General features: G+C 48.7%; 9 protein-coding genes across 9 annotated transcripts; 6 read left to right on the forward strand and 3 right to left on the reverse strand.

The window, feature by feature from the left end:
- Positions 1–3,395: 3,395 nt before the first annotated feature.
- Positions 3,396–6,282, reverse strand: RhiXN_10501 (E3 ubiquitin-protein ligase synoviolin; the record flags this gene model as incomplete). Its single annotated transcript, XM_043330317.1, has 6 exons — positions 3,396–4,932; positions 4,985–5,511; positions 5,569–5,727; positions 5,777–5,929; positions 5,981–6,073; positions 6,130–6,282. 6 exons carry the CDS (start codon positions 6,280–6,282, stop codon positions 3,396–3,398), a joined length of 2,622 nt encoding a protein of 873 aa, XP_043184414.1.
- A 201-nt stretch (positions 6,283–6,483) lies between these two features.
- Positions 6,484–7,801, reverse strand: RhiXN_10502 (uncharacterized protein; the record flags this gene model as incomplete). Its single annotated transcript, XM_043330318.1, has 6 exons — positions 6,484–6,771; positions 6,820–6,939; positions 6,992–7,392; positions 7,450–7,478; positions 7,563–7,597; positions 7,712–7,801. 6 exons carry the CDS (start codon positions 7,799–7,801, stop codon positions 6,484–6,486), a joined length of 963 nt encoding a protein of 320 aa, XP_043184415.1.
- Positions 7,802–8,083: 282 nt separating this feature from the next.
- RhiXN_10503 (phytanoyl-CoA dioxygenase) lies at positions 8,084–9,448 on the forward strand (the record flags this gene model as incomplete). Its single annotated transcript, XM_043330319.1, has 8 exons — positions 8,084–8,131; positions 8,197–8,210; positions 8,269–8,371; positions 8,421–8,595; positions 8,657–8,755; positions 8,811–8,877; positions 8,931–9,202; positions 9,258–9,448. The coding sequence occupies 8 exons, from the start codon at positions 8,084–8,086 to the stop codon at positions 9,446–9,448; spliced, it is 969 nt and encodes a 322-aa protein (XP_043184416.1).
- Positions 9,449–10,174: 726 nt separating this feature from the next.
- On the forward strand, positions 10,175–12,303 carry RhiXN_10504 (ABC-2 type transporter; the record flags this gene model as incomplete). Its single annotated transcript, XM_043330320.1, has 11 exons — positions 10,175–10,442; positions 10,495–10,715; positions 10,773–10,881; positions 10,940–11,051; positions 11,143–11,304; positions 11,362–11,418; positions 11,482–11,491; positions 11,545–11,702; positions 11,759–11,891; positions 11,941–12,023; positions 12,084–12,303. The coding sequence occupies 11 exons, from the start codon at positions 10,175–10,177 to the stop codon at positions 12,301–12,303; spliced, it is 1,533 nt and encodes a 510-aa protein (XP_043184417.1).
- Positions 12,304–12,485: 182 nt separating this feature from the next.
- Positions 12,486–15,562, reverse strand: RhiXN_10505 (pre-mRNA polyadenylation factor PF I, YSH1-component related protein; the record flags this gene model as incomplete). Its single annotated transcript, XM_043330321.1, has 11 exons — positions 12,486–12,659; positions 12,716–13,098; positions 13,152–13,293; positions 13,349–13,603; positions 13,660–13,809; positions 13,867–14,031; positions 14,241–14,430; positions 14,483–15,061; positions 15,113–15,204; positions 15,257–15,302; positions 15,360–15,562. 11 exons carry the CDS (start codon positions 15,560–15,562, stop codon positions 12,486–12,488), a joined length of 2,379 nt encoding a protein of 792 aa, XP_043184418.1.
- Positions 15,563–16,283: 721 nt separating this feature from the next.
- RhiXN_10506 (start domain-containing protein) lies at positions 16,284–16,662 on the forward strand (the record flags this gene model as incomplete). The annotated part of the gene is made up of 2 exons (XM_043330322.1): positions 16,284–16,413; positions 16,469–16,662. 2 exons carry the CDS (start codon positions 16,284–16,286, stop codon positions 16,660–16,662), a joined length of 324 nt encoding a protein of 107 aa, XP_043184419.1.
- Positions 16,663–17,677: 1,015 nt separating this feature from the next.
- Positions 17,678–22,205, forward strand: RhiXN_10507 (uncharacterized protein; the record flags this gene model as incomplete). The annotated part of the gene is made up of 13 exons (XM_043330323.1): positions 17,678–17,747; positions 17,798–17,812; positions 17,859–18,056; positions 18,110–18,165; positions 18,215–18,409; positions 18,465–18,632; positions 18,737–18,874; positions 19,191–20,480; positions 20,538–20,576; positions 20,631–20,772; positions 20,820–21,765; positions 21,795–21,864; positions 21,918–22,205. 13 exons carry the CDS (start codon positions 17,678–17,680, stop codon positions 22,203–22,205), a joined length of 3,615 nt encoding a protein of 1,204 aa, XP_043184420.1.
- A 1,592-nt stretch (positions 22,206–23,797) lies between these two features.
- Positions 23,798–24,999, forward strand: RhiXN_10508 (Hydroxyethylthiazole kinase family domain-containing; the record flags this gene model as incomplete). The annotated part of the gene is made up of 8 exons (XM_043330324.1): positions 23,798–23,992; positions 24,046–24,073; positions 24,129–24,166; positions 24,225–24,306; positions 24,357–24,524; positions 24,582–24,670; positions 24,729–24,849; positions 24,914–24,999. The coding sequence occupies 8 exons, from the start codon at positions 23,798–23,800 to the stop codon at positions 24,997–24,999; spliced, it is 807 nt and encodes a 268-aa protein (XP_043184421.1).
- Positions 25,000–25,327: 328 nt separating this feature from the next.
- RhiXN_10509 (Hydroxyethylthiazole kinase family domain-containing) lies at positions 25,328–27,558 on the forward strand (the record flags this gene model as incomplete). Its single annotated transcript, XM_043330325.1, has 13 exons — positions 25,328–25,390; positions 25,448–25,471; positions 25,522–25,581; positions 25,629–25,800; positions 25,851–25,947; positions 26,000–26,103; positions 26,157–26,609; positions 26,671–26,700; positions 26,747–26,803; positions 26,858–26,934; positions 26,983–27,064; positions 27,134–27,350; positions 27,411–27,558. 13 exons carry the CDS (start codon positions 25,328–25,330, stop codon positions 27,556–27,558), a joined length of 1,584 nt encoding a protein of 527 aa, XP_043184422.1.
- Positions 27,559–27,918: the final 360 nt, after the last annotated feature.

The following is a 27,918-nucleotide window of genomic DNA, read 5'->3' on the forward strand; positions in this document are numbered from 1 at the left end:
CTGTTAGACTACCGGATCACGTAACCATGGTGAATCCCCAAAGTGCGGGTTTCCGATGCCAAAAGCCGTGCGTTATATGTGGAGTGTTGGGAAATACCCGACCAGTATTTTCATGAATCCGAATCCCCAGCTCATCCCTGTAACTTCGAGCTGCGGCTTTTCTGTATTGTTGGGTTCGCCGTGATCCTGCCATTTTTGTAAAACGTGGTTCCGTATCTGGGTCTATATGTGGAAGAGGAGGTATCCAGGTATGACATTGTAGTGGGTCAATCGTTGACCAGCTACAGGGAAATATGCACTCTACATCTACCGATGAAACTTTGATGACACTGGTGTGACGATAATATGCCTATTTAGGCTTCTTGACTTACTTTATTCTGAAAGTAGCAGAATAGCTTTCTGGATTGTCCCAACAGATGGTCTTATTGTGCTGATACCTCACCTTAATTTGATCCGCCTGCACGATCGCGGTATTTTTCTGGGCTACTCTACTTTAAGACCATAATTTATAGCCTCTCATTTTCTTCAGTATATAATTATCGTGCATTTATTATGCGGTGCTTGACCCGAGGGCTAAGGTCGCAGTCACGTGAGCTCGATTTTTTCTTTTTTTAAAAGTCCATATTTAGAGAGCTATCACGTGAGCTCGACTCGAGTCGGCCAGCTGCCATTTCTTGCTACGGCCTCTGAATGGCATACCGAGCGCGAAGATTCGGTCTGTCTTCACGTTTTTCCGTGCCTACCCACCGTCCCTATATTGTTAATTCATTTTTATTATGCAAGTAACATTTATTTATCGATTTGTCCATTCTGTGTGGTTCTCTCCCACCCCAAGTCTTCGATCCCGACGGTCGCAGTCTTGGGTGGCCCGGGCAACGCCTCTAAGCCGCTTGTGGACGGCCACAGGCTCTCCCTAATTGTACTGCGTACAAAACCCACGCAGTATATATACAAGCACGTCAAAGCGAAGGATAGGTCAAGTATAACTTAAGCATGTGTGAAGCATTGAAATGACGCCTAATGCTTAAAAATTACACGTGACTCCGAGGTGGGGACTTTAACTGTCGAAAAAAGATTGAATCTTGTTATCCTTATAGGCCCCTTGGATACTTCTACCTCAACTTTTAACTACTTGCACAAATCCGCTATATGATCTTGAATCGTACCATAATACTAATCGGTAACTGTCCATCTTCCCAACTGAATTGATGGTGGCTTTGGTGCAGTGGCGCAGTAAGTTGGCCCAGGTATAGCTCTTACGCTGTAACTCTTGTACCCCTTCCGTTTGGGTATCAAAATGCGTCCACTGCTTGAAACAGATTCACTCACCACCTCCCACTATAGGGCCAACTAGAACTTTGCTTTCGTTGGAGCTGCCGTCTGCGGCAGAAGCGGTCGGAGACACGGGGCTTGTTGGGCTCATGGTATCTGTGCTATTTATGTATGACTCGTATGCATTACAGGCAATGTGAAATGCTGTACGAGTTAATAGTAAGTATTGGTCGTACTCGCGTTAGAGATTGTCAAATACCATTATGGCCAGCTGTGGCCGCCTCAGTCTGTGTCGGTGTGGTTTGGTTGTCGGTAGGATTGGCCATACACACTGCACAGTACTGAGGAATATTATCAGCCAATCACGCACGGGCGGGAACGCAGAAGCATACATGGACTGGGTTATGATTTCCGCGCCAACATCCGGGATCTTGTTCAACTTTATTAATACTAAACCAAGGCATGATCGTTCCAACAACATACCTCCACGCAGACGCAGGCATCTGGGCACCTATGTATACCACATTAGATACAATATTCTGTTTACGTTGTGTCATTAATAGATACACATACTACATCGTTGGTCAATTGCTGACAATTGGTGTTAATTCCAGCACACGGTGGAGAGATCGCAGATGCTATCTGAAGGACATCTTCAGTTAGGTTATTGGGTAGCGTAGGCCATTGAATCTGCCTCGCTTCGAGTGAGACCAAGGTGGCCGCGGAGGCGTAGCCAGCAGCGATGATGAACTTCGGGAACCACAACCTTGTAGAGAAGAAAGCGAAGGAGAGAGCTGCCCCAGTTTTCCAACTCTTATGGGAGCATAATATGTATATGACAGCCAGGCGGAGATGTTTTCAGCCCAGATCATTTCCCACCCAGACTGCTTTTGAAAACGTGCAAATCGGTTTCTGTGTGTATGCCCGAGAGAAGACTGTACGGCATGTTGCCGATGCGGGCGCCTGGGACCGGCTGATCATGATGAATCACAGCCTCTTGTCCATATAAAGCAACATTGATATTACATCCAGGATCTGAGCAGAGAGATCCAGCCACCCTAAACTAGCTGTAGCAAGCCATTACTTATTATGTTGTGGACTTGACTTCTCCAGAAGTGTAATTGGTCAGTCTCGACCGTTCCCCTTACTTGGGTGTTGTGAGGGTGTAAATTGGTCGCCAGATATCGAGTATACAACAATTAATTTCCATACATTTTACTTAACCTGACCTTCGGCCTAGTCTCGGAATATGCTGAACAAGTGTATAATAATTGGATGTGAGTGTCTACACAAGGAATAATGGCTACAAAAGGGATCATGACTACAGGCGTGTCATGGTTCTCGACGCGGTACGAGTGGGAGAGCCCGGGGCCGCCAAAGGCGGCCTGGGGGTGTCGGCCGGGCAACCCAAGACTGCGACCGTCCGGATCGAAGGCTTGGGTTGGCGAAGAACCACGAATGATGAATTTTGCCGTCGATAGAGATGGCGGGCGGGTCCTAAATGCGAAATTACATATGAACGTTGTGTTCGGTGCATTGTTCTAAGTGGCAGGGGCGGAGTCTAGTGGCCTAGGTCACGTGACTAGGGACCTCCGTATTCCGGTCAAGTATCGCATGTGAGTCCTCCACATGCTGCGGCTCACCTGTCACACTTTATTATTCTTTCAAAGACGAATTTGGCTGTTAGAAGGGATTAGCGCGGCAACATTAATAAAAAAAAACAGCAACCCTTCATCTTCCTCTGATAGGGTGGAATCTAGGGAGCAAAACGGGTGAATCAAATTCACCACGGTAAGATTTTTCTCGTCATCCTGCTAGTAGACCTCAAACAATCTTTTCTGTGGCTGTAATACGCCCGCTGCTTGCCCCAAATATATATTCTTGGTTTCAAAGCTTTGTAACTGAAGGAGATATAAGGCAAGCAAAGCTGACCGTGGGTGAATTTGATTCACCCGTTTTACTCCCTAGTGGAATCCCATTCCCATTTGGCATTCGGTCTGAGCTGCCCATAGTTGTAATCGTGCATAGTCCATTTGCTAATAGGGTGCAAATTCAGAACGCCGTTATATGAGAGTAAATATATGCGTGACAATGAATCATACGATACAGCGTGGAAGCTACAATCATCGGGTGTCTACTACGTCGGTATCTTCGGTCTCATCCCCTACGTCTGCCAGTGCCTTTCCCTTTCCCTTCCCTTTCACATCTATATCTGATGACTCTGTAGAATCCACCTGAATATTAGGTGCAAACGCCTCGGCCTCGAAACTGGACGTGCTTCCATTCGTGCTACCGATAGGTCCTCCGCCACCCAAGCCTGAGGTAGACCCCCGCCGTTCCTCTAGTCCAGGGTCCGGAAGTGAGCTTCGGAGCCTTGTCAGTTCTTCTACGCATTGCCACACTGTAGTCTGTACACTTTCCAAGACCCGAAGTCGTTCGTCAATGGCCTCGCGGGTCACTCGATCGAGTTGGCGCAGCTGAGAGTCGGAGACGTCTGATGGGAGTTGACCATGCCTGGGTAGGGATGGTGGACGAGGACCGCTGGAAGGAGGCCCGAATAAGTACGGTGACGAACGGGGTGCTGAGGGCTGGCGAACGTCTATCAAGGGCGCGGTTGAAGAGCCAGAAGGCAAGAAATATGGCGATGGAATATTGGAACCGTGGCCTGGGGTGTTGGAGCCGGGGTTGTACAACGGAATTAAATTAGGTGCATGTGTTCGAGAGGATGTGGTGGCTGATGTGGCGCCGGGGAGGGATTGGGTCCGGACACCTTGCTCCAAAGACGTAGGAGATCTTTCTAATCGATCAGCCCCCTCCGCGGCTTCCTGGACCGTGTTCTGAGCTCGGCTCGAGAGGTCGATAGACCCAGATGGAGAGGATGACAATGCTCGAGGAGTAGATTTGGGCTCCATTGAATTTGTGGCGGATAAACTGCCAGGTTTGGAGCCAGACAGACCAGGAGACTTTAATGATTCAGTGCTGCGCCCAGCTTGGAATCTCCGTAGAGCTGCCAATGCAGCCGCCTCTCTCGCGCTTGTTCCAGGTCCACCATTGTTCACTATCTCATTCGAATCGGTAGACTTCGCGCCCTCTTTGGCTTCTGGCGGAGTTTTGTTAGGAACTGTTATAACCTGCCTCACGGGTGTTGGCGCTGGGGGTGGTGGTCCAGAAGAATTGGGCTGCATAGACGTAACGTCACGATCGAGAGGTGGTGGAGAGGAAGGAAGACCTAGACCAGATGTTGATGGTACAGTTCGGGCAGGGGTCGAGTCATTTTGCGGTCGCTGTCCACGTTCGTTCTCCGCAGGAGGGGCACCCCAAGGATACCACTGCCCACCAGCATTGAAGCCCTGGAACTGTCGTGGTACCTGAGGGGGCCACTGAGGTTGATTGATTTGACCAGCGTGCCAGGGGAAGGGCGGGAGTTGTCCAAAAGGCGGAGGGGGTGCGACTGGTGCTTGTCCGTTTGCGACAGCGGGTGCAGCGGGTGGTTGAGGACCTTGCCCAGGTGCATTCCACACACGATTGAAAAGTTCAACAGCACCTTGAGGAGGGTTGGGTACAGCACCAGCTTGTGGGTTGGGCGCGGCAGGATTGGCGTTTGCTGCATTCCCATTAGCTGCGTTTCCAGGTCGTCCAGATTCCAACACAGTTCGCCGGCTATATATGCGTCAGATCATGGCCAAATCAATACGTCTACCGATAAACTTACCATGTGGGGCAGCTTTGCTGTCTTTCAAGCCAAGAACGTAGACAGTGAAAGTGGAAAATATGACCACACGGAAGTTTCTTCGGTGTTGTATTTGGACCTCCCGTAACGGCACCTGCACCAGCAGTACCTCTCGAAACCATCTCTTCACGACAGATAATGCAGGTGCGGTCTCCCAGAGCCTCCATTTCGGTGGGAAGAGCATCAGGGTATCTATGATCCATATCCCTCGTTGCGGCCCGGTAACGGAGCAAGTCACGCACACGACCAATAAAGGAGCGGGCCGTGAGGAACACGTCGCGGATAATGTTGAGAGGAAGACCATAGTAAGTGAGTACGGTAAGGAAGAATGCCAGGTAAGTGCTGAGTTTGAGGAAATCCGTGAGAAGCTCGACGTAGAAGATGTACATGGACTTGTGCTCCCAGGGTGGTGCATCATCGCCACCTCGTCGTGATGCTCGATAGATATCATACACTGAAATAAGGTATTTGAGCCACGAGTTGAATAAGGATGCCAACAGAATGGCATACTAGATGCACATGTTAAACTAATCTTTATATAAGAGCCTCAGGGATAGACAACGCACCTCGCTCACAAACAATACCAGACCATCGACCCCCTCATGGAGTATCACCTCGGCAAGAGAACCTATCACCACCACATCGACTAGAGCAAGGAGATTGAATAAAGCCAATGTACGTATATGAAATGATTTTGGAGGGCCCGGATAAGGTTGTTGGTCCATCTAATACATGCGTTAGTTGACGGCATCTACGTCGTTGATAGCCACCTACCGCCTCGACTCGATCTGCAAGTATCCAATGGAACGACTTGACAAAGAGAAGTCCCCCAAATAAACACACAAAGGCTGCATCAAAGTCCTCACGGAATATTGTGAATGCGAGCAGGGATTCGGTAAGGAAGTACCAAGTTCGATCATAGAGACGCTATCACAGAGTGTCAACATGGTTAGAGAAATAACGCTTGGATCACTTTACCTCGACTTCATTGGTTCGCAATGGTCCAAAGAATATGAGTTGCATTACTTTAGCCACCATTAGTGTTACAAACACCATGAAATTGGCAAGTGTCTGTCGTTGGTCGCTCGTTCAGTATGTGTACCAGTATTTAATAAACCAGGACTCACAAGTATGCTCCCATTGCTCTTGGACAAATGGACTACGGCCGAGTAGAAGTTGCTGTGTGTGCTGAAAGTGGTGTACACAGCCAATGATGCCAGAGTCGTCGAAACAGCACCATATAGCAGCAGTCTATTTGTAGTAACAGTAGCCAAAGGCATGCCTAGTCCATCTACCTTTCAGATATCCTGACAGACACCAGTTAACGTGGCTCGATTTTGGTTTCTTTCGTAAATCGTGGCCGTGACGCGCCATGACGTGTCAGATACAGCGCTTGTTTACTTCTATGCTGACTAACTCCCGATCAGATGCAAATTAGCATAAATTCGATGTATCCCCGATTTGTGTACACTTCAAGCGCTTTACTTGTGGTCACCAGTCAACCCCGCACAACCTCCCTCAATCCATTGATCATGGGATGATGCGAGTTTCGCAACAATGTCCTCCTCGATTTCCGAGTCGTTGTCCTTCAGTCTAACTACTTCTTCTTTGAACTTAGGGATTTTGCTCCCAGGTCCATCGTCCGCCCGTGTAACAAAAATAACTTCATATTTCCTGTTGTCAAGCCTATTCGCGATCACCACCTGATGACCGTATCTTTCCAAGGCTGCACGAGCTTTGGGTATAAGAAGATCCTTGTCTGTCTCGAGCTACCACAAAGTCAGCGCATTCGGAACAAGGCGACACTTCACACTCACCTTGAATGATACTACAAACCCTCCAAATGTCCATTCCTCCACAAGTGGCTTTAGGATTTTTGGAACCTGATCCATTTCAATAATGAGGCTCCCCTTTCTCGACTGGATTTTGTGCTCCGACTATCCAGGCAATGAGAACATTCATCCCATTTATTCATATTTGGTCACTCACCAAGCGTTTTCTTGGTACAAAAAAGTCACTGACGGCCGCTGCCAGATAATACATCCCTTTGCGTCCTGCCGACTTTAATATACTACTTATTCCTCGTAGGAGGTAAAGGTAGTCATTGATTGTCACAAAGGTAAGAGTATGGAGGGTTCTCGCTCGGTGGACCTCTTGATAAGTGGCCAGTACTTCTGCGAGTTGCGTGCGTTTTGAAGGCGAGACAGTGATGACTGGTTGGTCACCGTTGCTTCCTTCGGCTGGAGGATGTAGTTCGAGGAAGTCGAGGAAGGGGTTTGTGGTGTGAGAGTAATGCCGACTGAACGGCTGGAGACTGAACTGCCGATGCATGAATATAACTGCATATCCAGCTTTCAGAAAGTATTCTGCAGATGTCGCCCCACGAGTTCCTGCACTCGTGTCAGTCAGTGAGTTGCCTCGCCCATGATAACAAGGAAAAAACATACCAGCACTAAAGTTGTCCAGAAATCTGACGCTGTCGAGAAGAAACAAATCAGAAATAAAATACGTGGTTCGATTACAGAGATAGCGTTAGGGTACGAATTGAAATGTGTCTTACACATGAAGCTCCAAAGGGACGGTTGTCCCTCCGCTCTAGATAGTAAATACGGATCAAATGACGCGAGAGTCAATTGAATGTTAAAGTGCCCACCGTAATAAGGACTATTTTTCTCCCGGAGTTTTGTGGTATTCAACAAACTCGCTTACCGACTGAATAGCCTCCTCTATACCCGCTGGAGGTGGTTGTGTTTCGAAGTATGATTCAGCGGAGAATGAGGTGTCCTCATTGACGTCCATCCTAGGTTTGGTAAGAGGTCACACCTAGATCATAGGTCTTAAACTCAACTCAATAGAAAGGTTCTTGTTAATACCTAAACGTACGATTTCGGTTAAGCTTCTATATGCGGTGATTATGGGAGGGTCGTTAGGCTTACTCACGTGGGATCTGGGAAGGCTTGATCACTACTATATATTGGAAAATATCATATCTCCGGCTCGATCACCACATATCAATTGCCTGACGTTCAGATTTTCCATTACTGATATTTCGAAGAAATATTCTTGTGATCATCAGTCATTATGTCGGAAAATTCTTCATCCGTGCTTACTCCAGAGCAAGTAGCAAAGGTGTGTCCGGTATATTTATACGAGTCTGCGAGCAATTTAGTAACCGGCCACATTTCGTTTACCAGTTCTACAAGGATGGGTGAGTTGGGAGTATGGGAGCATTTATGTAACTATCAATTCTAAACGGAATCACATAGATATCTTATACTACCAGGGTTCATCCCCAAAGACGAGACCGCCGCACTTTTATCGCGTGCCAAACAATTGATCGCTGAATTCTCGCTTGAGGGTCATCCTATGGTAAGCTCTACACATCTATCTCTCCAGAACTATGTACGAATGTTTCTAGACCCGCTTTACCACCGGGGAAGAGGACGACCCAACCCAGTCCAAGAAGCATGTTGGAGACGAATACTTCCTTGCGAGTGGCGACAAGATCCGATTCTTTCTCGAGGATGATGCTTTTGATGCGCAAGGCAATCTCGTGAAACCAAAGGAGAAGAGTGTCAACAAGATCGGGCACGGTGAGCTTTAATATTGTAATGGTAAGCTATGCGTTGCAGGGTTGATTTGTGCCATGACTAGGGCTACACGAGCTTGATGCTGTGTTCCATAAATTTACCATGGAGAATGAGAAATTGAGGCAACTCGCTCGCGATTTAGCATTCCATCAAGATCCGGAGGGTACGTTTATTATTCGCACTATCCCTAACCGCAAATACGACCGTTCATATTCCAGTCTTACAAAGTATGGTAATCTGTAAGCAACCAGAGATTGGTGGAAAAGTGCCAGAACACAATGACTCGTGAGTCTTTTCAATAAAAATAATATCTTGCATTAATTGAATTATCTTCTAAGCACATTCTTATATACCGACCCGCCGTCGGCGCTCGGATTTTGGTTCGCTCTAGAGCCATGTACCGAATTTAACGGTGCCTTATCGTTCCTCGCCGGGTCCCATTGGTCAACTCCCATCAATAAGCGCTTCGTCCGTCTGCCTGAAGGTGGTACCGGCTTTACCAATATTGAAACTCCCATTACACCCTTGGATCTTCAGAACCAACCATCCGAGCGATCAACTAATACCAGTACCGCTGAAGGAGATTACGTCCTCGAGACATGTGACGCAGGTTTGCACTTCTCATTGAGTTAGGATCCGAGTTTTGCTGAAACTATGACTGACAGGAACTTTGGTTCTGATTCATGGTTCTGTTTTACATAAATCTGAGAGAAACACCTCTCAGAATACTCGTTTTGCTTATACTTTCCATATGATCGAAAGCGCCCCCAAGGCACGCTATGATGAGCGTAATTGGTTGCAGCCAACCGAGACCATGCCATTCTCGAAGTTGTATGGCACTCAGGCGGTCCATTAAGATTATTATACATGCAGTGTATGCACGTACATCATGTTATATACGCTATTGGATTTACTTGCTAGAGTCTCACGCATGTTCTGGACTATTCGACTTCCGCTCTCTGAAAAAGGAGTTGGCAGTCATCCGGGTCTTCGCTTGGAAGGACGTTAGGAGCTTCGACCTGATCTACACGATATGTACAATGGCGGCCTTATGTGACGTTCTGTCAACTGCGTCATCAAGTGCTGTTCCGTACCATTGATACGCATCTTCTACTGAGGCTACATCTCTGATTTCTGTGAGCGGGGTATCAGCAGCACCAAGTGAGGCACTGTTTCACTTCCGAACGACCACCGGATGAATCCTTACCTGCGTTTATTTAAGAATAACGAGGTACCAAAGCAATCCAGTATCGTGTGACGGGGTGAATGGAGAGCCACTAATACCATAGTAGTATATTCAGGAGTTGCTATCCGAGCTCTCGATAAACCGGCCCCGGCCCGAAATATGTCGCACCCAGGATCCTGACATCGACGTCAACCTTTGATCAACATTTCTATCCACGGAGCCAGTGTCACTCTTCAACTAAGACCGCATTTATGCTCCGTAGAGCATATCCCATAGTACTGATTTTTGACATCAGTGTTAGAAAACACTTTCTAACTTCGATCTAGCTGATAAAAAGGCCAGCTGACTAGACGATAGCCCAATCACAAAACACATTCGCTCACTGGTATCCCAGCTATGACTCCCAAAGGCTCCCCAAGAGACCTAGTATCCGAAAAAGGGCCATACCTCCACGAGATCCCAATTGACGAGGACCACGACGGAAAGACCACTCATTCCTCGGGAGCCTCTGTCCTCAGCTTTAATATGGATCGAAATCGAAAAGACAAAAGAGGCTTGACCTTCCGTGAAGCTCCTGTTCCTAGGCCCCCAACTCTCAGCAGAACAAAAACAATTCAAATACCACAGTCGAGACCAAAACCGAACCACGCATATTTATATCATCGTAAGTGCTGCCTTAACATTACCTGAAGCTGCTTTCTGATGTAAAATGGCAGTTTTTGACCCTGTCATTGAGGGCTTGTTATGGGACTACATGCGTGAAGTTTTGATCGTAGTCATGATGCTCGTAGTTCTCATGTGGGCAGCACTGCCTCTATATTGGGGCTCATTGGCACCTGGCCTCTCCCACGCCCCTAACTTCAAAGCCTGGGTCGTTGACTTTGATGGGGGTCCGTTGGGGGCTTTGGTCACAGAAAGCGTGATTAATTCAACCAAGGTGCGTTCTTCAGAGAAGCCTCAACAGTGTAATTGATAACTGATTGGGGTAAATCAGGTCGGAAATAGGCATCTTGACTGGGAGGTGAAGCCAGCTAGTCAGTTCAGTTCAATGCAAAATCTCGCTCAGCAGGTTCTAGAAGAAAAGGCTTGGGCTGCAATCACTAGTAAGCATGTTGAAGTATGCCTAGTTTGTCTACTGATTGTTAAGACGCATCTAACTAGTCAATCCGGGTGCATCTTCTACACTTTATATCGCTCGAGCATATGGCGACTACACTTATGATCAAACAACGGCAGTTACCTATATATTGAGCAGGCCAGAAACGAGAATGCGGTTGGGCAGCTGATCACACCGATCGCCACTGAATTGTTGGACAAGGTACGCAGCCGTCTTTACGTCGCATACGCATCCATACTCACCTTAGTACCACGCTGGCATCCCAGACGCTGCGAGAGTTTAACGCGAGGGATATTGCAGCATACATTCGTGCCATAAGGGCTCATCCTGATGCAGTCGAAACCTCTCTTGAATCCCCCTCGGCACTAGCTGGCGCGTGGTGGAAGACCATTAATTTGAGGCCATGGAAGTAAGTTGCAACAATGCAAGTAAATATCCGAATTCCAACTAATGAGCTGTTACTCAGTGCGGCCGTAGCATCGCCCATGACAATAATAGGGCAAATCTATTTGACACTTTTCGCGTGAGTCTCCTATTGCTTCAGCCGTCTTGGACAAACGAATTAACCACACTCCCACTTATCTAGGTTCATGCTTGTGAGTCAGAAGCGCCAAATAATTAGTTGCTAGATTGATCGCAAAATCTACAGACTGTAATGTCCCATCGGGCGCGTCAACGACTCGAAGCCCAATTGACCTACAAGTCCTTGGTAATGCTTCGCATTGGGCTTCCATTACTGGCGTATATCCCAATCAGCACATCGTATGCTATGCTCGGACTTTTCTTCCGTGCACCTTTTGATGCCAAGTAAGGTTTAACTACGATGAATCAGCGATAAAAAAATTGACCCAACTAAACTAAAGGTTTCACTCGGGGGCCGGATTCTTTGTTTATGTAGCATATGCTTATATGGATATATGCGCACTTGGTCTGGCATGCGAAGCTGCCATGTCCATCTTGCGGCCGGACCACATGACCTTATTTCTAGTTTCTTGGGTGAGTATGTTCTTTCCATCTTTTGACTCTTATTTGACATTCTGTTTAGCTCGTCGTTAACATCAGCACACCCATCGAGCCACCTGAGATGCAAGCACGATGGTATAGATACGCCTATGGAATGCCGTTCTAGTGAGTGGCATGTCTAATCTCACTTATTTAATCGGTCCTTAGTGGCTCTTTCTTTAACAGCAACCATGCTTCGGCGGTCCGGACAATTTTATTCGATACAAAAAACCTACTGGGTCGAAATGCTGGTGTTTTGTTTGGTTGGATCGGACTTTCTGTGGTCACCATATCTTTGCTGGTATGGATCAAACGAAAGCTTACAGCAAAGGCAGACCAACTTCGAGGACTGGCTTACGATGTTGACAGACCACAAGAAGTGATTTGGTCTGCTGAGTATGTTTGATGACCTGGTTGATCTGCATACTATCTTTAGTTTAATAGGGTTCTTTTTAGTCGTATTTCGATGTAGTGGCTGGGAATCTTTATCATACGGATTATCACATATAGTTGGCTAGACATACTACAAATATACTCGCATTATTACTTCCAAAGAACGTATATGCATACAATCAACAAAAAAGTCGGTTAAGCACTCGATTCGATCATCATCTCTTTCGTGTCTTCTCTAATTGCCTGTACAGAAACCTCATTCTGTCCGGTGACTTCATAAGAGTCGGCCAGAGTATCTATGGTAGCAACAGCCATCTCTAAAACAGCGTTAACCCGGCGACGGAGGGGATCGTAGTCGCATGACACGGCCTAAATAGGTAGAGTGAGAAACCGCATGCCCGAAACAAAAATCTAATGTTGCGTACCATAGAAGGAATGCTAACGCGCGCTTCATAGTTGTCGACTTTGACTAGCAAGTGAGGACCCAAGGGGATAGGCATTCTGTTAGGCCTTTTATAATCTTGGTCACCTTCGGCATCGTCCATGTCAAGGTCCTTGGTTTCTTCGTCTACGTTCTCGGGCTTTGCGTCGCCGGCTTCGGGTTTCGATTCAACCTCCATTTCGGTCTTTGTGTCCGCTGTCTCGCTCATACTGACATCTCCTTGTTGACTAGGATCCACAAATTCAACATCTCCAAAGTGTGCCTCCAAAAATTCAACAACATGCTGAAGACGTTCTGCAGAGTGCTTCTCGGGGTCGGTAGTTGTTGGGTCATGAGAATGAGGGTGCGAATGAGGGTGTGAAGTCACTGTCGAATAGTCAATAAATGTTCTTTACCCATGCTAGGTTTCGTAAACTAACGTTTCACGGATGCAGGACTTCTATCGATTCCAAGGACAAGTGCAACAGCAGCGTCCGCAATCATATCGCTACTTGAGCCCGAAATCCATTCGAGCACGAGTTCTTGTTCGGAAGCGAGCTTGACATCAACTGCGTTCATGACCTGGAGAGTAATCTCAGCCCAGCTCAAAGAATCAGCAAAGTACAATAAAACTCACCCGTAGGACAGGTAAACCTTCCTCATCCTGTCCCTCTTTAACGGTTCCAAACATTCCCTCCAAGTGATATCGGACAAGAGCCCATCCGACGGTAAGCGGGACGCGCTGTTTCTGGGTAACAGTACTCAACGACAGACCCGTAAAATCGCGAAGGTCTTTCGTGGACAAGAGCGTGTAAGAGTAATCTTTTGAGATAAGGAGTCCCGAGAGCGTGGATCCCACTGATGGAAGAGGGGTTGCCAAGCTACCAATGGCCTAAAGAAAACTATTTCAGACCGACACGAATGGGGCGGGACAGAATAATGATGTACCTTGGCTACTCGTTCGCCTCTGAAACTGAGTTTCAGAGTTTCTAGATTTTTGGGAGCATGGACCTTGACATCTTCGTCCCTGTCCTTGTATCGGGCTTGCAATGATCCACGCAGACGGCCCATGGCAGTTTGTTCGCCGTGCACGAGGATCTAGTACCGTGGTGCTTGAATAAAGCTTGTGAAGCAGCCAGAATAACTTGCACTTACTACATGCCTCGCTCCGACAGCCTCGATAAACTCCGTATTCTGAGGTCCATCGACATGCGCGCTGAAAGATATATACTCAACCGATAACCTACGCGGAATCATTTTATTCCCGTCAGGTCCATCCGAACGGTATGGCTTGATCTCGTCCGGTTCGAGAATAATATCCTGTCCATTCCAAACGCAAAGTAACGAGTAAAAAAAAGAAGTCAGATCATGGCCAGTCGATTCACCACCACCTTGAATCAAATAGAACGCTTAACGAGAGGGCACGCAACGGTTTGAGGAATACTCCGAAGAGTGAGAAAAATGATTATTGCATTGCATCGTTCGAGTTCATACACCTGAGAAAAAGAAAAGTAGATATGGAAACTCACCCTTGCCATGGTTCCTTCTATCGAGTACCCAGTAATAATCACTCCGTTCTTGGCGTCTGGAGCCCAGAGTTCGAGGAGTTCGCGACTGGGTCCGCTGCTCATGAATCCGGGCGAGGCTAGAATTACACACGGGCCTGCTTCAGCGATTTTACGTTCCCATCCACGAGTGGCGGGTAAATGCGAGATATGCCTAGACCAACGCGTTGAAAAATTGCATAGAAAAAAGAATAGAATTGACATACTTGAACACAAATGGATTATCCTTTCTTGCGAACCTCGAGCGAATATGCGAGTTCATGGTATGAATATAAGTCTGATACACCGCCATACACTTTCTCGCCAAATTACTCGCGTAGTAAACCGGGACACCATGCAACTCGGGATGCGCGGCCCAGTACTCGTCCAAGATCAACAACAATTCCTGAGCGCGCCCGAGCGCAAAGACAGGAAGCAACACGTGTCCACCGCGTTTCACGATCGTGTGCACGCTCGATGTGAACCGCGCCTCGCGAGATTCGCGGGCTTCGTGGCCTTGGACTCCGTACGTGCTTTCGACGATGAGCAGGTCCGGGCGGATGGGTGGGAGTTCGGCGCGGACGAGGTGGCGGTCTTCTTCTCGGGAGTAGTCGCCCGTGTAGAGGATTTGGAGGCCTGCAATGTCGATCAGGAACATGCATGCGCCTAGAACGTGACCTGCGTGGTAGGGTGTAAAGGACAATCCAGGGGTGGGAGAGATGAGTTGGTGAGCCGAGATGGGGATGATGTGCGAGAGGGAGAGTGAGACGTCCAGTGGAGTATAAAGAGATTCGTTCCCGGCAGTACTAGTCCGGGTGGGTCAGTTCCAGTTATCATCGTTCGACGAATACACTTACGCCATGCGAACAAAATCTTGCATAATGTACTTGTATACGGCCTTAGTCGGGTGTGTCATGTAGACCTTTCCTTTTCCTTCTTTAAAATTCGTCTATTCTCAGACTTGTTAGTCCTCCGTCTGTTCGAAAACCTTTGTTACTCACTTTTTCCATGACGTACGTCAAACTAGCCGCATGATCTAAATGAAAGCTATACCACACACTCAGTCCTTTACTTTAGTTTAAAAAATCGCGCAACGAGACATACTGAGTAACCAATATCGCATCTACAGTACTCCAATCCAATTCGTCCACAAACGGTAAACTTGCGAGACCCGAATGGGCAGGATGCACACCCGCGTCACACACAACAGTTTTACCACGATACTTTATTACACAGCAAGAACGACCGACCTCTTGACCGGCGCCAAGCATAGTCAAAGAGAGAATAGGCGAGTCGGCGTCGTTCATATTTTTTTTTCGTTGGCTTTACACTTGTAGTATTGGTCGTGGTCGTGGCTAGTGAATTGTATTTTGTTTAGGTTTCGACCCCTCCCCAGAGGCCACGTGACCGAGTGGGCGCTTGTAGGGGACCATGGCGGCGTCAGTGGAAGAGAGGAAGCGACGAGAAGCAAAGCAATCTATCGCATTGAATAACGCCATAGCTGAGTCAGGGAGGCCATCTAAACCCAGCGCTGGGGTTTGGGCTGGAGGTGCAACTGCAGCCCCGCGGCAGTTTCCATGTACCTGCAAATACAGTACGACCCTCGATTGAAGTCTCTTAAATCACATCGATTGTAACTGAACACAAAACCCCTCTATTTCAATCGAGGTACAACCCTCGATATATGAATCCCCGATTCGCCATCTAGACAAAATTCCTATCCGGGACACATCCATACCCGACCCGTAACCAATCCTGGGGCCGCAAAGTTCACATGCGAATGCGCATACACCTTGATCATTCACGTGTGCGTCCCACCTCGTGGTGATTGGCTTCCAAGGCCGCGACTGTCCAACCAGAACTGGTCAGTCGAACTTGGCCTGGGTTACCTGAGTGTTACTCTATCGACGGGCGAGGCGCGTATATATAGGCCCCGCATACCTCACGATTGTTTCTACTTTACTCAGCCAACCACCACCACTCACCGCTCACCACTCCACACTTTTCATATCGCTTTCCGTATACAATATGGGTGTTGAAGTTCCAAGTGATCCCGCTCCAAATGGGTACGTCTCCAACCCGCACCAAGAGAAAATCGACGAGGCGCTCCGGTACCTTCGCTCCGAAAAGCAAGGAGGCGAGGGATGGGAGAACATTGGTACATCCCACTCATCCCCACTCGTTCGTATTACGTACTGACTCGTCGCGGACAGACACCAAGGATGGCATCATCCTCGAAAAGAAATACGTGCAAGGGGACAGTTCAGCCATCCCTATCGTCAGGGGACACGGCCTCGTCAAGGACCTGTCGGCGCAGGCGCTGCTATCTACCATCCTCCAGCCGTCGGCCCGGCACCTCTGGGACGAGCGCTTCGCTTCCGGTGCACTCCGAGCGATACGGACGTAGGACGTACAAGTTCTACAGCGTTCAAAAGGGCGTGGGGGCTAGTTAGCGAGCGTGATATTGTAGGCGTGGCAGCATGTACAAGACGGGGAGAACGGCGCGTTCGAGGTTGTCCAGACGAGCGTGGAAGGAGATCCGGATAATAGCGGACGGGTGAGGGCTACATTGACCTGTGCTGGGTGGTCGGTTGTTCCGAGGGGGAATGATCTCGAGGTTGCGTATGTCGTCAAGAGTGAGTTGTGTGTGATACAAGTTAGGTCGCGTTTGTCAATAATTTTTACGTACAGTCAATCCAATGGCTCGATTCCAAGCGCTGTGGTGGGCAAGATTGTTCAAGACATCCCGCTCGCAGTGGTAAATATTACGAATTTTATTCGCAACAAGGTGTGCCACCGTATATCACCAACCAGGATCTCAAGTCCCAGTTACGTACTGAGGTGGTTGATGTCGAGAAGAGGCACCACGAGATTAGACTATTGCGGGGGACACGGATGAAGAACTGAAAATCGCAGCGATCCCAAGTTGTTTGGCGGTAATGGAGTGTGGGGGTGACTGGAGATGGAGTGGCGGCGGAGAAGGATGGGGATAACGCGGTGGTCAAGGTTCCCGCCGGTACCGGACGATACGAAGTCAAGATTGATGCAGCTTGAACGCGGACTGAGTGAACAATGTGATAAATGTACAATAACCGGATATCTGTCGGGTGATGCTGATTGAAAGGAAGGAGATGACCAAACTTAATTGAGTAATGTGCCATGCGCAAAAGATAATCGTCATCTGGAAGGAATTTCGAGGCACCATATGCACACTGTTGCGGTCACGCCCATAATCAACAAACAGAGGGAGAAATAAAACAAGGATGGAGGCAAATATAGGATAAACCGGTACGGATATGAGGTCACGTGAGAATTGTTGCCTCGTTGGAGCCTTGCTTTGAACAACAACGAGCACTGGGAATCGGTGTAATAAACCCTTAGGCCACTGTCCACGCATCCCATTACCCAGATCCTCCGACGCGATGGCGACCCCGTTTATTGACTCGGAGGTCGCCCCGGTGCAGTACTACCATCTCCAGTCCCATACGCCCCGTGAGTTCGCTATATGCCCCACAAACACCATATACTGACGCGTGACATAGCTCCTGCCGAGAAAAGTAAGTTTAAACATGAATTTATAACGCGACTCTGACCCGCTCCCAGCCCTCCTATGGCTCCAGGGCGTCAACGATGCGGGCCCGCTTTCTCACCCGGCCGTGGACTCGACGTCTGAGTATGCTGCCGAAACACCGGGACAAACAGTACAGATGCTGCCAGGCGATGCCCCCGAGCGCCACCCACTGTCCCCGCCTCCGCCACCCCCCCAGCCTGTCCTTGCTGCTCCCTCCCCCCGCAAGCGCCGTGAAGAGCCCCCTCTGACTGGATTCCCCCTTCCTATCTCCAGCCAAAGGTAGCAGAAGAACAATCCGGCAAGTCGGAAAGCAAGATGGGCCTCGATCTCGAATATGCTGTGCGTAGTACCACCCAGCTCACACGCGTTTGCTCACGGCCTTTTCTAGGTATTCGGGGACCATGGAGCAGGAAGCGAGGCCTCGTACCAGCGCACTTTACAGCAGGCAGCTGGCGGATACCCTACTGAAGAGCATAATGGCGAAGAACTTGATATTGAGCCCGAGGGTGATTTGTATGATGATGATGTCGATAGTAACGAACAAGAACGGCCCGAAAGCCTGATGAGCCCCAATAATCGCACTGTACGTCCCGGATTTTCTCATATAAACCGTGGGGTTTCATTGACAATATGTCTAGGTACCAATTGAAGATCCAAACAACTCGCGCTCCCCGCGTTATCTCTCACAATCCACTGGTCCATCCTTTGGAAACATTAATCGTCCTAGCTCATTCGCTCCTATGCATACCATGATGGAAAAAGGTCCCAACGTGAACATTCAGATCCAGCCGCCAACCGACCGCACGGTGGGTCCATTTTTCTGCTTAGTGATCCATTCTGATTCTTATGACATAAAACCCCGCATTTCACGCGACTTTGCCCTTTCAAACCGACGGATTGATCATTGTAGCATTCGCGCACCGGCAGGGAATCTGAAATTACTATGGATCCAGTTGGACAAATCACTGACGAGATGGATAATCTCTGGAGTGGTAGTGCTCTGCCGCCTATCAAGACGCAAGGAACGGGGACAAGCGCCAAATGGAAGGTGAGTTTACGCGCTTTGTTACTCCCAAAGGGATCTCTTTGTTCTCGTGTCAGTTTGGGGTCGGTCTCGCGCGTAGATCCTCCAACCGCGTTCTGAGCTCTAGACTCTATGATCGCGACTCGAAAAATCCCAAGGAGGCGTGACGTTCAATGGCCAGCGTGTTTTGTTATCTGATCATGCGCTCGCTTTCATCATGACCCATACGCTTTTCTTTCGCGTTTTCTGCTCGACGCTTTTTGGATTTCCAAAACCCGTTTGCGTTTCTCTCACCCTCCCTCATTCCGTCATTCAGTATAGCTGACCAGACGTCATCTAGCCTCCTACAGAATCCGCAGGCTCAGAGGCATCATTCTATAGGAACTCTGGGCCCATTGGGTCTGGATACGGCAACGTCGCTCCTCCACATACTGGCCTAGTTTCGACGCAAATAACCGGCAGTCGCGGTGTAGCCCCTCAACAGACGGGAACAACAAACAGACAATCCACTGCTCGCGGAACTCAGGTACCCGTCCAACCCCAAATGACCGGCATGACAGGAAAACAGTCTACCCGAGGTGCTCCTATCGCGCCTCAGATGACCGGCAAGCAGTCGACTGCTGGAGGCCGACATTCAATGGGCGCCAGCCGTGGTGCACCGATTCAACCGCAGCAGACGGGCATGACGAACAGCAGACAGTCGACCGCGCGTGTCCAGCCTCAAATGACCGGAAGCAAGAGCAGTAAAGTTATTCCACAAATGACGGGCAAGTCGGGTCGAACTTCAATGTCGCGTGCCGGCCAGAGCGTTTCTCAACCCGGACCTCGTCATTCGATCGCTGGTTCGGCTGTAGGTGGCCAATCTACGACACCTGGACGCGCCAAGAGTCCATTGGGTCGGGGGTCTGTCACTGGAGGATATCAATCGTTTGGCGATATGATGCAGGACCCGGCGATGAATGATAATGCGAGTTATGCAGACGAACTTGACGAGGGGCAGTACCCGGGCGCATACCCTGGAACAGACGGAAACAGTTTCGCCGGGGAAGGTATGGCGTACATGGGCGAAGATATTGGGCGTGCGCCGAGCGTAGCGGAAAGCGCCAATACCCTTCGAGGCGAAAAGAAGTTGCACCCACTCGCGGGGAGTGCTGTTGCGCCCAGCGAGGGAGGCATGCATCCTCTTAGGAGTGTTCCCCCAAGCGAAGCTGGTGGGTCTATCGCTCCCCCGTACAGGACCGGTAGCCCGGCCGGGAGCCGTATCTCCCACCGTCGATCCGCGAGTGGAGCTGGTGGGCCTCCTGCCGACCGATCTGGAACCCCGACTCGGTCCTACCACAACCACCATAGCCACGGAGATTCGACTCCCACCCCATCGGAAGCCGGATTCATCGATCGCGTGCCTGACATGTCCGAGCGCGAACTATTGGAGGTTCTCAAGACTCCCAGGACGAGCTATACCGTCTCGCCGTCTGTGCTTGCCGAGGAAGTCAGCCGAACGCATTACCATGACGAGGATTTGTGCATCTTGTTGCATGCTGCCGAGGACCCCAGTCAACACGAAGTTATCCGCAAGGCCGTCAGGAAGGCTGCAAAGATGAGGATCAAGAGGTTGGGTATCGAAGATGAGGTAGGTTTTCGTATGCTTTATTGTATGAACGAACGGGTGTTGACGCTAGTTTAGCAGAGGAAGCGCGAGCCGTTGTCGATTGCTGCTCCGCCCGATGTGAGTTTGGTCTCTTTTTTGGCATGAAATTGGTGGTGACTGACATGTTTCTAGTCTAATGTCGCACCCCAGTGGGCTCGTCCGTTGTTTGATATGCTCCAGGATGCGCAAACCCGGTTGGAGAGCCTCGAAGGCGGACGAAATAGGATCGAAGCCCCGCCCTCGCATATTGGGTCTCATAGACCCCCATCGGATGGTGGGTGCACTCTACTACTCACCGTTATTTAACTTATGTACCTATAGCTGGGTTTGATCTAAACATCGGCCGCACACCTATGACCGCACATGGAAACATTGATGCTTCGACCGTTCCATCTGGCACACACGTTGGTGAATCGGTTCTAGGCGGCAAAACTGCCGACTACCAACAGCCCCTCGAGGATGAATTCCCGGACCACTCTCGTGAGCACATCCAAGACCCGGGGACTATCCGCCAGGCGCTGAGGGAATTTTTGCATCCAGATGAACATGAGCAGAGCGTGGCTGGTGGTCGATCCTTTGCTGGACCTGGAACTGCTATGGACCGTTCGGTATTTGGCCGTGGAGAGTCAGTCTTTGGGCATGAGCAAGAACCATCGATTGCGGGTGGCGAAGGTGACGTCGAAGAGGAGCTTTACAAGCTTAGAGTCAAGCAACCCCCTCCTCGCTCAGAGGTTTCCCATAACGGAGAGGTTCCTGAGATTCCGGGCGAAGACAGGAACGATGATCATCCTCCACAGAGCGCGGTGTCTGCTCCTCCTGATCGTGATCGGGCGTTGCAGACGTACCAGGCTCCACCGGTTTGGCAGCGCGTGCACCAGCGATTGTTGAACTGGGCCATGGTCTGGCCCTTGACCGAGTTGGACAAGGCGCTTGCGAGCACTGAACGAGGACATCAAGTTGAAGAAATCGCGCTGAGCGTGTGGTGTACCCAGGTTTATAAGCGCTACGTTCGTGCGCGTATGTCTGAAGGCGGCGGGGACGTGTCCAAGGTCGATCGTATGTATGTCCCGCCCAATATGGCAGACGCGATTAGCACCGCGGTGTATAATGGCCGACATGGAGACGCGTGTCAGATGTTGAAGGATTTGTGGACGCCGTTTGGGTTGGAGGGCATGCCGAGGTTGATTATTGTCCTTGCGAGGCATAGGAGGGATGAGCATCATTGGGTCACTCACAGGCAAGTTGCTGTGCTTTTTTCTTACTTTCTGTAAGAATCGTATTGACTCGTTTGGATAGGTTCTCGCTGCCTGATGGTCAACTCTCGACCTATGATACGTATCCCGAAAAGTCCCTTCCCGATGGACGTGTAAGTTGTTTTGTCCGTGTTTATGAGGATGAATGCTGATGCGATTGACCCAGCCCCTTGGATGGTGGTTCGCTATTCGTAGTGCATGGCCACATGCGTCATACCCTCCCGCCGACGCCCTTGTCCAAAAAATGGTCCGAATCAATCGCCCGCTCCAACTGCTCGTGGACTGTTCGGTTGCGGCTGCTGCCATCTGGCGCAACCTCCTTATGGGAAGCAAAGCCGAACGAAGTGTCGACCTCGAACGTTTGCGCGATTTGATCAGCACAGAAGTCAAATCGCTCAAGCAACGTAAAGAAATGGGCCGCTTGACGGTGTCTACTTCCCGGAACGACGATTGAAACACTTCTGATACTGTCCCGTCCAATAATATCTAGAAGAAAGGATGGACAAGCTGATCTAGCACAAGTTGGTATTTTCTTTTGGTCTGGTTTGGTTATGATCTACTTTTGCGTCTTTTATACACTACACATTATCCCCTTGTTTGTTTGTGTGTTCGGATTTAGTCCTGTGTTTTGCCTTGCTTTTGTTACGATCCGGTACGCCCCCCGTTCATGTCCTGCTTTTGTCACCTTGTACTTGCTTGGATGTGTGATGTTGCCAGAAATATATGTTACCTTTTTTCTCTTTGAATTTGCGTGATTTGAGGTTGAGCACCAGTAGCATGATCTGTGCGATGCCATTTGGGTTACTCACTCACCGATCGCTGATGCCCAACGGCAAGTAGTAAAGGATATCGCCATCCCTAGCGGGCTGCAGTAATATTCCCATGCAGTGCTTGCATGAAACCTGCCCTTCACGTTCAGCATATTGGAAATTTAACTTTATTACCACGACTGCCAATAAACTCAACCAAATGTTCTTCTTGTGTTTTTACTATCTCAAAATAAGTTAGGCTAGAGAAAGCTCTAATACATAGGAAAGATTTGAGGCTCTTATTTTCAGGATATGGATCGATTCCCCTCTGCGTGCTACATGATACGGTGGCTATGTCGTCGAAAATTTCGTTTGCGAACTTATCCTGGCTCGTATTACTGGATACGGATGACTTTGTAATGATACTATGGAGCTGTCGTTACTGGCTATAACACGTGCGTTAGCCTCTCGAACGTAAGTTATAAGTGGCTGATGGCTTCCCAAGCATACCACCCTGTACCGAGAACACACTGGTTGTACTGGCATATTATTTCGAAGCCACATGCTGGAATACACTACAAGCATGATAAATGGGGTCAACCAAACACACACCCCTTGTAAATACTCTGTGCCCTTCGTCCCCTATTACTATTCACGATAGTTGGGCCCAAAAATAGCATAGATTGAATCCTGATTGAATTCAGAGCCAGTTGCTAAAAGCCGGTGGAGATTGTGGGTGGAAATTCGTACTATGGGATCAGCCACTGTCGATGCACGCTTTTTCGTGAGGCTCGTACAATGGCAAGTGATCACAATATTGATGTATAAGAGTATTGATAATTGTCCCAGAGGGCTCGATCAGATAGAAGCACACCTAGTCTGCTCTGTACCGATAACTACTGTACGGGGTCATTGCTGTTTGTCTAATGACCAAGAGGATAGTATCCTCCAGAAGGTGATAAATTCCACTATGGCCCAATTTTAGATACCTCCGGGGCACATACCTGGGCCAGGCACGCCAAGACTGAGTATTTGATCGGCCTGTGGCATTAGCCATACCTCGGCGCTCAAATATTACGCAAAAAGGAAAACTCGATTACACCCAACCTTATCGTTTACGCCAGCACTGCCTATCACCCAGCTAATAGGTCATATCGGACACATTTTTAAGTCTAGAATGAAATGCGGACAATTTTAAAGAGGTCTCGTGCCTGCCGCCTGGCGTCCTCATATATCAAGCTCCTCAGAGATGCTGGCGAACTAGGTTATCCTCCCTCCGTGCCTCATCTCCGCGACCATGTTGTGGGTTTCATATCTAATCGGCGTCGCCGCCTATGCTTCCGTTGCCACCTCGCTCGCACTTAACTCGAGACAGATCCAGTGGCCCACGCTTCCCAACAACTTGACTGAAGACGTTCTTCAGGTGGCGGGCGCAATCTCCCCTCCCTGTGCAGCAAATACTACCTGGTGTCAGCAATTGACAGAAGTAGTGGTGTGTTTGCTGCTGGTTTTGAAACAAGAGGGATACTGAGTTTGACCCTTCAGATTCCTCGATGCCAACGCCTGCGTGGGGGTAGGTCAATTGAGTGAATGGGTTCGAGCATAAATCACTGATGAGGCTATACCAGACCCCGGGTGCTGGTGTGGTAATCACGACCCACTTCATGTATGTTATTATTATTATTTTTACCCATTTATTATCTAATTGATACTTACTTCTCCAGTACTGTGCGATATGTATGTCGAGTCCTAGCGACAACCAAACCACCGCGGATCAAATGCAAGCGGCTACCGCTGGTCATAATGGTACGAGCTACCCACCTAATCGAGTCGAGCTGTTGCTCATGGAACCTCAGCTTTCCATGTTGCGTGCAATGCATATGAGCAGTTGATCAACGGCACAGCCGTTGTTACTTCAACTTCTTCCTCTACAAGCCCGGCCACCAGCGAAACTTCAACTCCAACCGCGGTCAGTTCTAATTCTGGTGATAACAAAGTTCCCATCGGTCCTATAGTCGGGGGTGGTAAGTGTCTATCAAATGGTAGACGAAGGCTTCCATTTTGAGAAATAACCATGATAGTTGTTGGTGGCGTTGTTGGTCTCGCCCTCGTGGTTGGAATCATATACCTCCTGGCAATTGTACTCAAGAAAAATGACCGTACAAGCGAAGTAAGTACACAATTCAGTTCTATACCAAGTACTAATGCTAACCTATTAGCGCTACTAGGTCCGGCCTTCGAACGTTTCTTACCTATCAAGTGAACATAAAAGTCCAAATCTGTATGCTGCTCCGTATCCTCAGTTACCAGCTTCCTATCCGGGTCCAGCCCCTGGTCATATTTCACCACGTAAGTATCTGTGGGCCAGACCTCCACGAGCTCATCTGATTCCTTAGTTGCGTTGGGGTCATAGATAATAACAATTACATTCCAGAACCCATGAATCCCATGACTGGCGCTGCTCAACCTCAACCCCCGATTCAACCCAGCCACAACTGAGATCATTTCTTAACACCTTTACTTTCTTTTTTCTTTTTCTTGGAGTAGTGGGTTTACCCTTAAAGTACTAATGTTATGTCTGTACTGTACACATGATTGGAACGAATTTACGAATCAAGTTATATCGAAGCTCAGGTATCCGCTGACGCCTCGCGATCGTGGAAGTAAGCATATTTGTCTGCCGATCGCATCGGTGGCTGTGAGTTCGCGATTCGGTCGTATATGGAATTTTCGCACGCTCTCATTCGGCGATCCAATCTCTTCATTTATAAACTCCCAGGCCTTGTTTGTAGGTCCCCCGCACTTGTATAGGTATACGATTAGTGACATGACAAAAATTGACTATTCTCTTTATCTTGTAACGGCGCGAGAATTTCTACCGCCTGGTAAAGTGAGTATCTGGGCTTCGTCTCTCAGAATAGGACAGCCTGACTGGTGGCCCGACTAGGACTATTATGAGTCCTTGGAGGAGGTAATTATTCTGCGACTTTAACTTTGATGCCTACTAAAACCTGATCTCAGAGTATTCAAGGGGGTGTTACGGTCGTCCAAGTGCGAGAGAAGAAATCGGATACTGGAGAAGTATACTGCTCAAACCTTTCGCTCGAGCCTTCTCTCACCCTTTTTAGTTTATTGAGATTGCCCGCCGAACGAAGCAAATATGCGACAAGTACAACGTACCGATGTTCGTGAATGATCGAGTGGACGTGGCACTGGCAGTTGGCGCAACTGGCGTACATATCGGTCAGACTGATATGCCAGTTTCGACAGCTAGGAAGCTTCTAGAATTGGCACATTCAAGTGTGTAAATTGTCCTTTGATTATTCCAAAGTTTGATTGACATTTGATAGATTCGCCTTGTCTGATTGGAGTATCGGTTAGTAATGTGGACGAGGCCAAGCGTGCTGTATTAGACGGAGCTGATTATGTTGGAATTGGGGCGGTCTGGTAACTATCTAATGGATCGAAGGAACCGAGTATTTTAATGATCAATTTCAAGGGCCACCGCGACGAAGGATCTCGTCAAGCCGGTACTGGGTGTTCGAGGTCTGGGAGATATGCTGGACATAGTAGGAGACGCGGGGATTCCGGCTGTGGCTATCGGTAAGTGAAGTCCCTAAGGTTACCAAAGCTTCTAATTCAGAATATACAAACAGGTGGCATCAAGGTTCACAATGCTCTCCATACATTACATGGGGCAGTTGGTCCGATTACAGGAACCGCTCTTTCCGGTCTTGCTATTGCAACTGAAATAATCAGCGCACCGGATGCCTCGATACCTGCAAAAGCATTGACGCAGATCATCAACTCTCGTTCCAGGCACTTCCATTGGCCTGCTCTATGTCTTCCCGCAAACACTTCTCCATCGGCGGCCCTCCTGGCCGAAAATGCCGGCTCGCTCTTGACAGCGTTGAGAGAGCATTCTCCACTCATACACCAGATCACGAATAATGTGGTTATAGCTCAGAGCGCAAATGCTACTCTAGCGCTGGGTGCCAGCCCGATTATGGCCACTGCACCAGAAGAAATGGAAGATCTGAGCAAAGTAGCGGGCGGACTTCTTATAAATTTTGGGACAATCACAAACAAGGCGGGTATGCTGATTGCGGGTATGTACCTCGTTTAGCCATGATTTTGGACTCGTTTTTTAACATTGTACGGCGCATACAGGGAAAGCAGCTAACGCAAACAAGAAACCAGGTAAATAATCCTTAGGAGAACATAAGCGGCGCTAACCAAAAAATAGTTGTATTTGACCCAGTCGGCGTCGGTGCGACCCAATTCCGACGGGAAACTGCAAGTGGTGCGTTAAGTGCAGTTTGTGTTTCAGAGTAAAATATTGAATGCGAAATTTAAGAGCTTTTGAACTCATGGCAAGCAAGTGTCATCAAAGGTAATGCCGGGGAGATTGGGGCTCTCCTAGGATCCTCAGAGGTAATTGAATAAAACGCGACGATATTATCTAATAATAGACTACCCTAGGTTATTGCAAGAGGGGTTGACAGTGTTGGTCCTGGATTCTCTGACCCAGCAAACATCGTTCGTGCTCTAGCCAAGCGAGAACGTAAGCCTAATCTTAAATGGTGAACCAAATCTCTACATACTAATTCACAGTGCCTGGTTCCCAATCTAGGCTGCATTGTCGTAATGACCGGCAAGACCGATTATGTATCTGATGGTTACAGCGCTGTTGCCCTCTCGAATGGACATTCCATGCTGGAGGATATAACTGGGAGCGGATGTATTGTAGGGACTGCGATTGCGGCTTTCGCCGCTGCATCTCGCCTCATAGCAGCAGAGAACACTGAGGATGAAGGCAAACTTGTTCGGGGAACATGTTCCAGGCTGCCGTAGCGGGGTGAGACTAGCCTGTTTATCTGTTCACGCCGCGAATGCTGATCCTCTATCAGGGTTCTTGCAATAACGATCGCATCGGAAATTGCAGCGGCTCGCCCGGACGTCAAGGGTACTGGAACGTTTATGTCGGCACTTATCGACGAATTGTACAACTTGAAGCCGCAAAACATTGCAGACCGTGCCATGGTCGAAATTTTGTAGAATGGTTATTAGAGATCGCTTCGCCTCTTTCAATGGAAAGGTGATTAAAGTTCTACTCATATCGCCTATAATTGCCATGAATTTTATAAATTACGATGAATTAATCCCATCGAGTCCTACTGAATATACTATTGTTTCTGCCAACTTATGTGCACTTTATAAGAACGAGTGTGTGGAGGCAGATGGTAAGTACACATTAAGTGAAACATCTCAATGTACTAGCGGTGCAGGCAATTATCGCACTACACGAATTAGGGTAAGTGGGGTTTTGCGACGGAGCCTGTGGAGGCCGCAAAACTTGTGATGGGCCGGTCAGGATGGGCCTCACATTGTTCGCCTCTGTGCCGTATTTACATGTGC

Source organism: Rhizoctonia solani, chromosome 11, assembly GCF_016906535.1.
Source record: "Rhizoctonia solani chromosome 11, complete sequence".
NCBI lineage: Eukaryota > Fungi > Basidiomycota > Agaricomycetes > Cantharellales > Ceratobasidiaceae > Rhizoctonia > Rhizoctonia solani.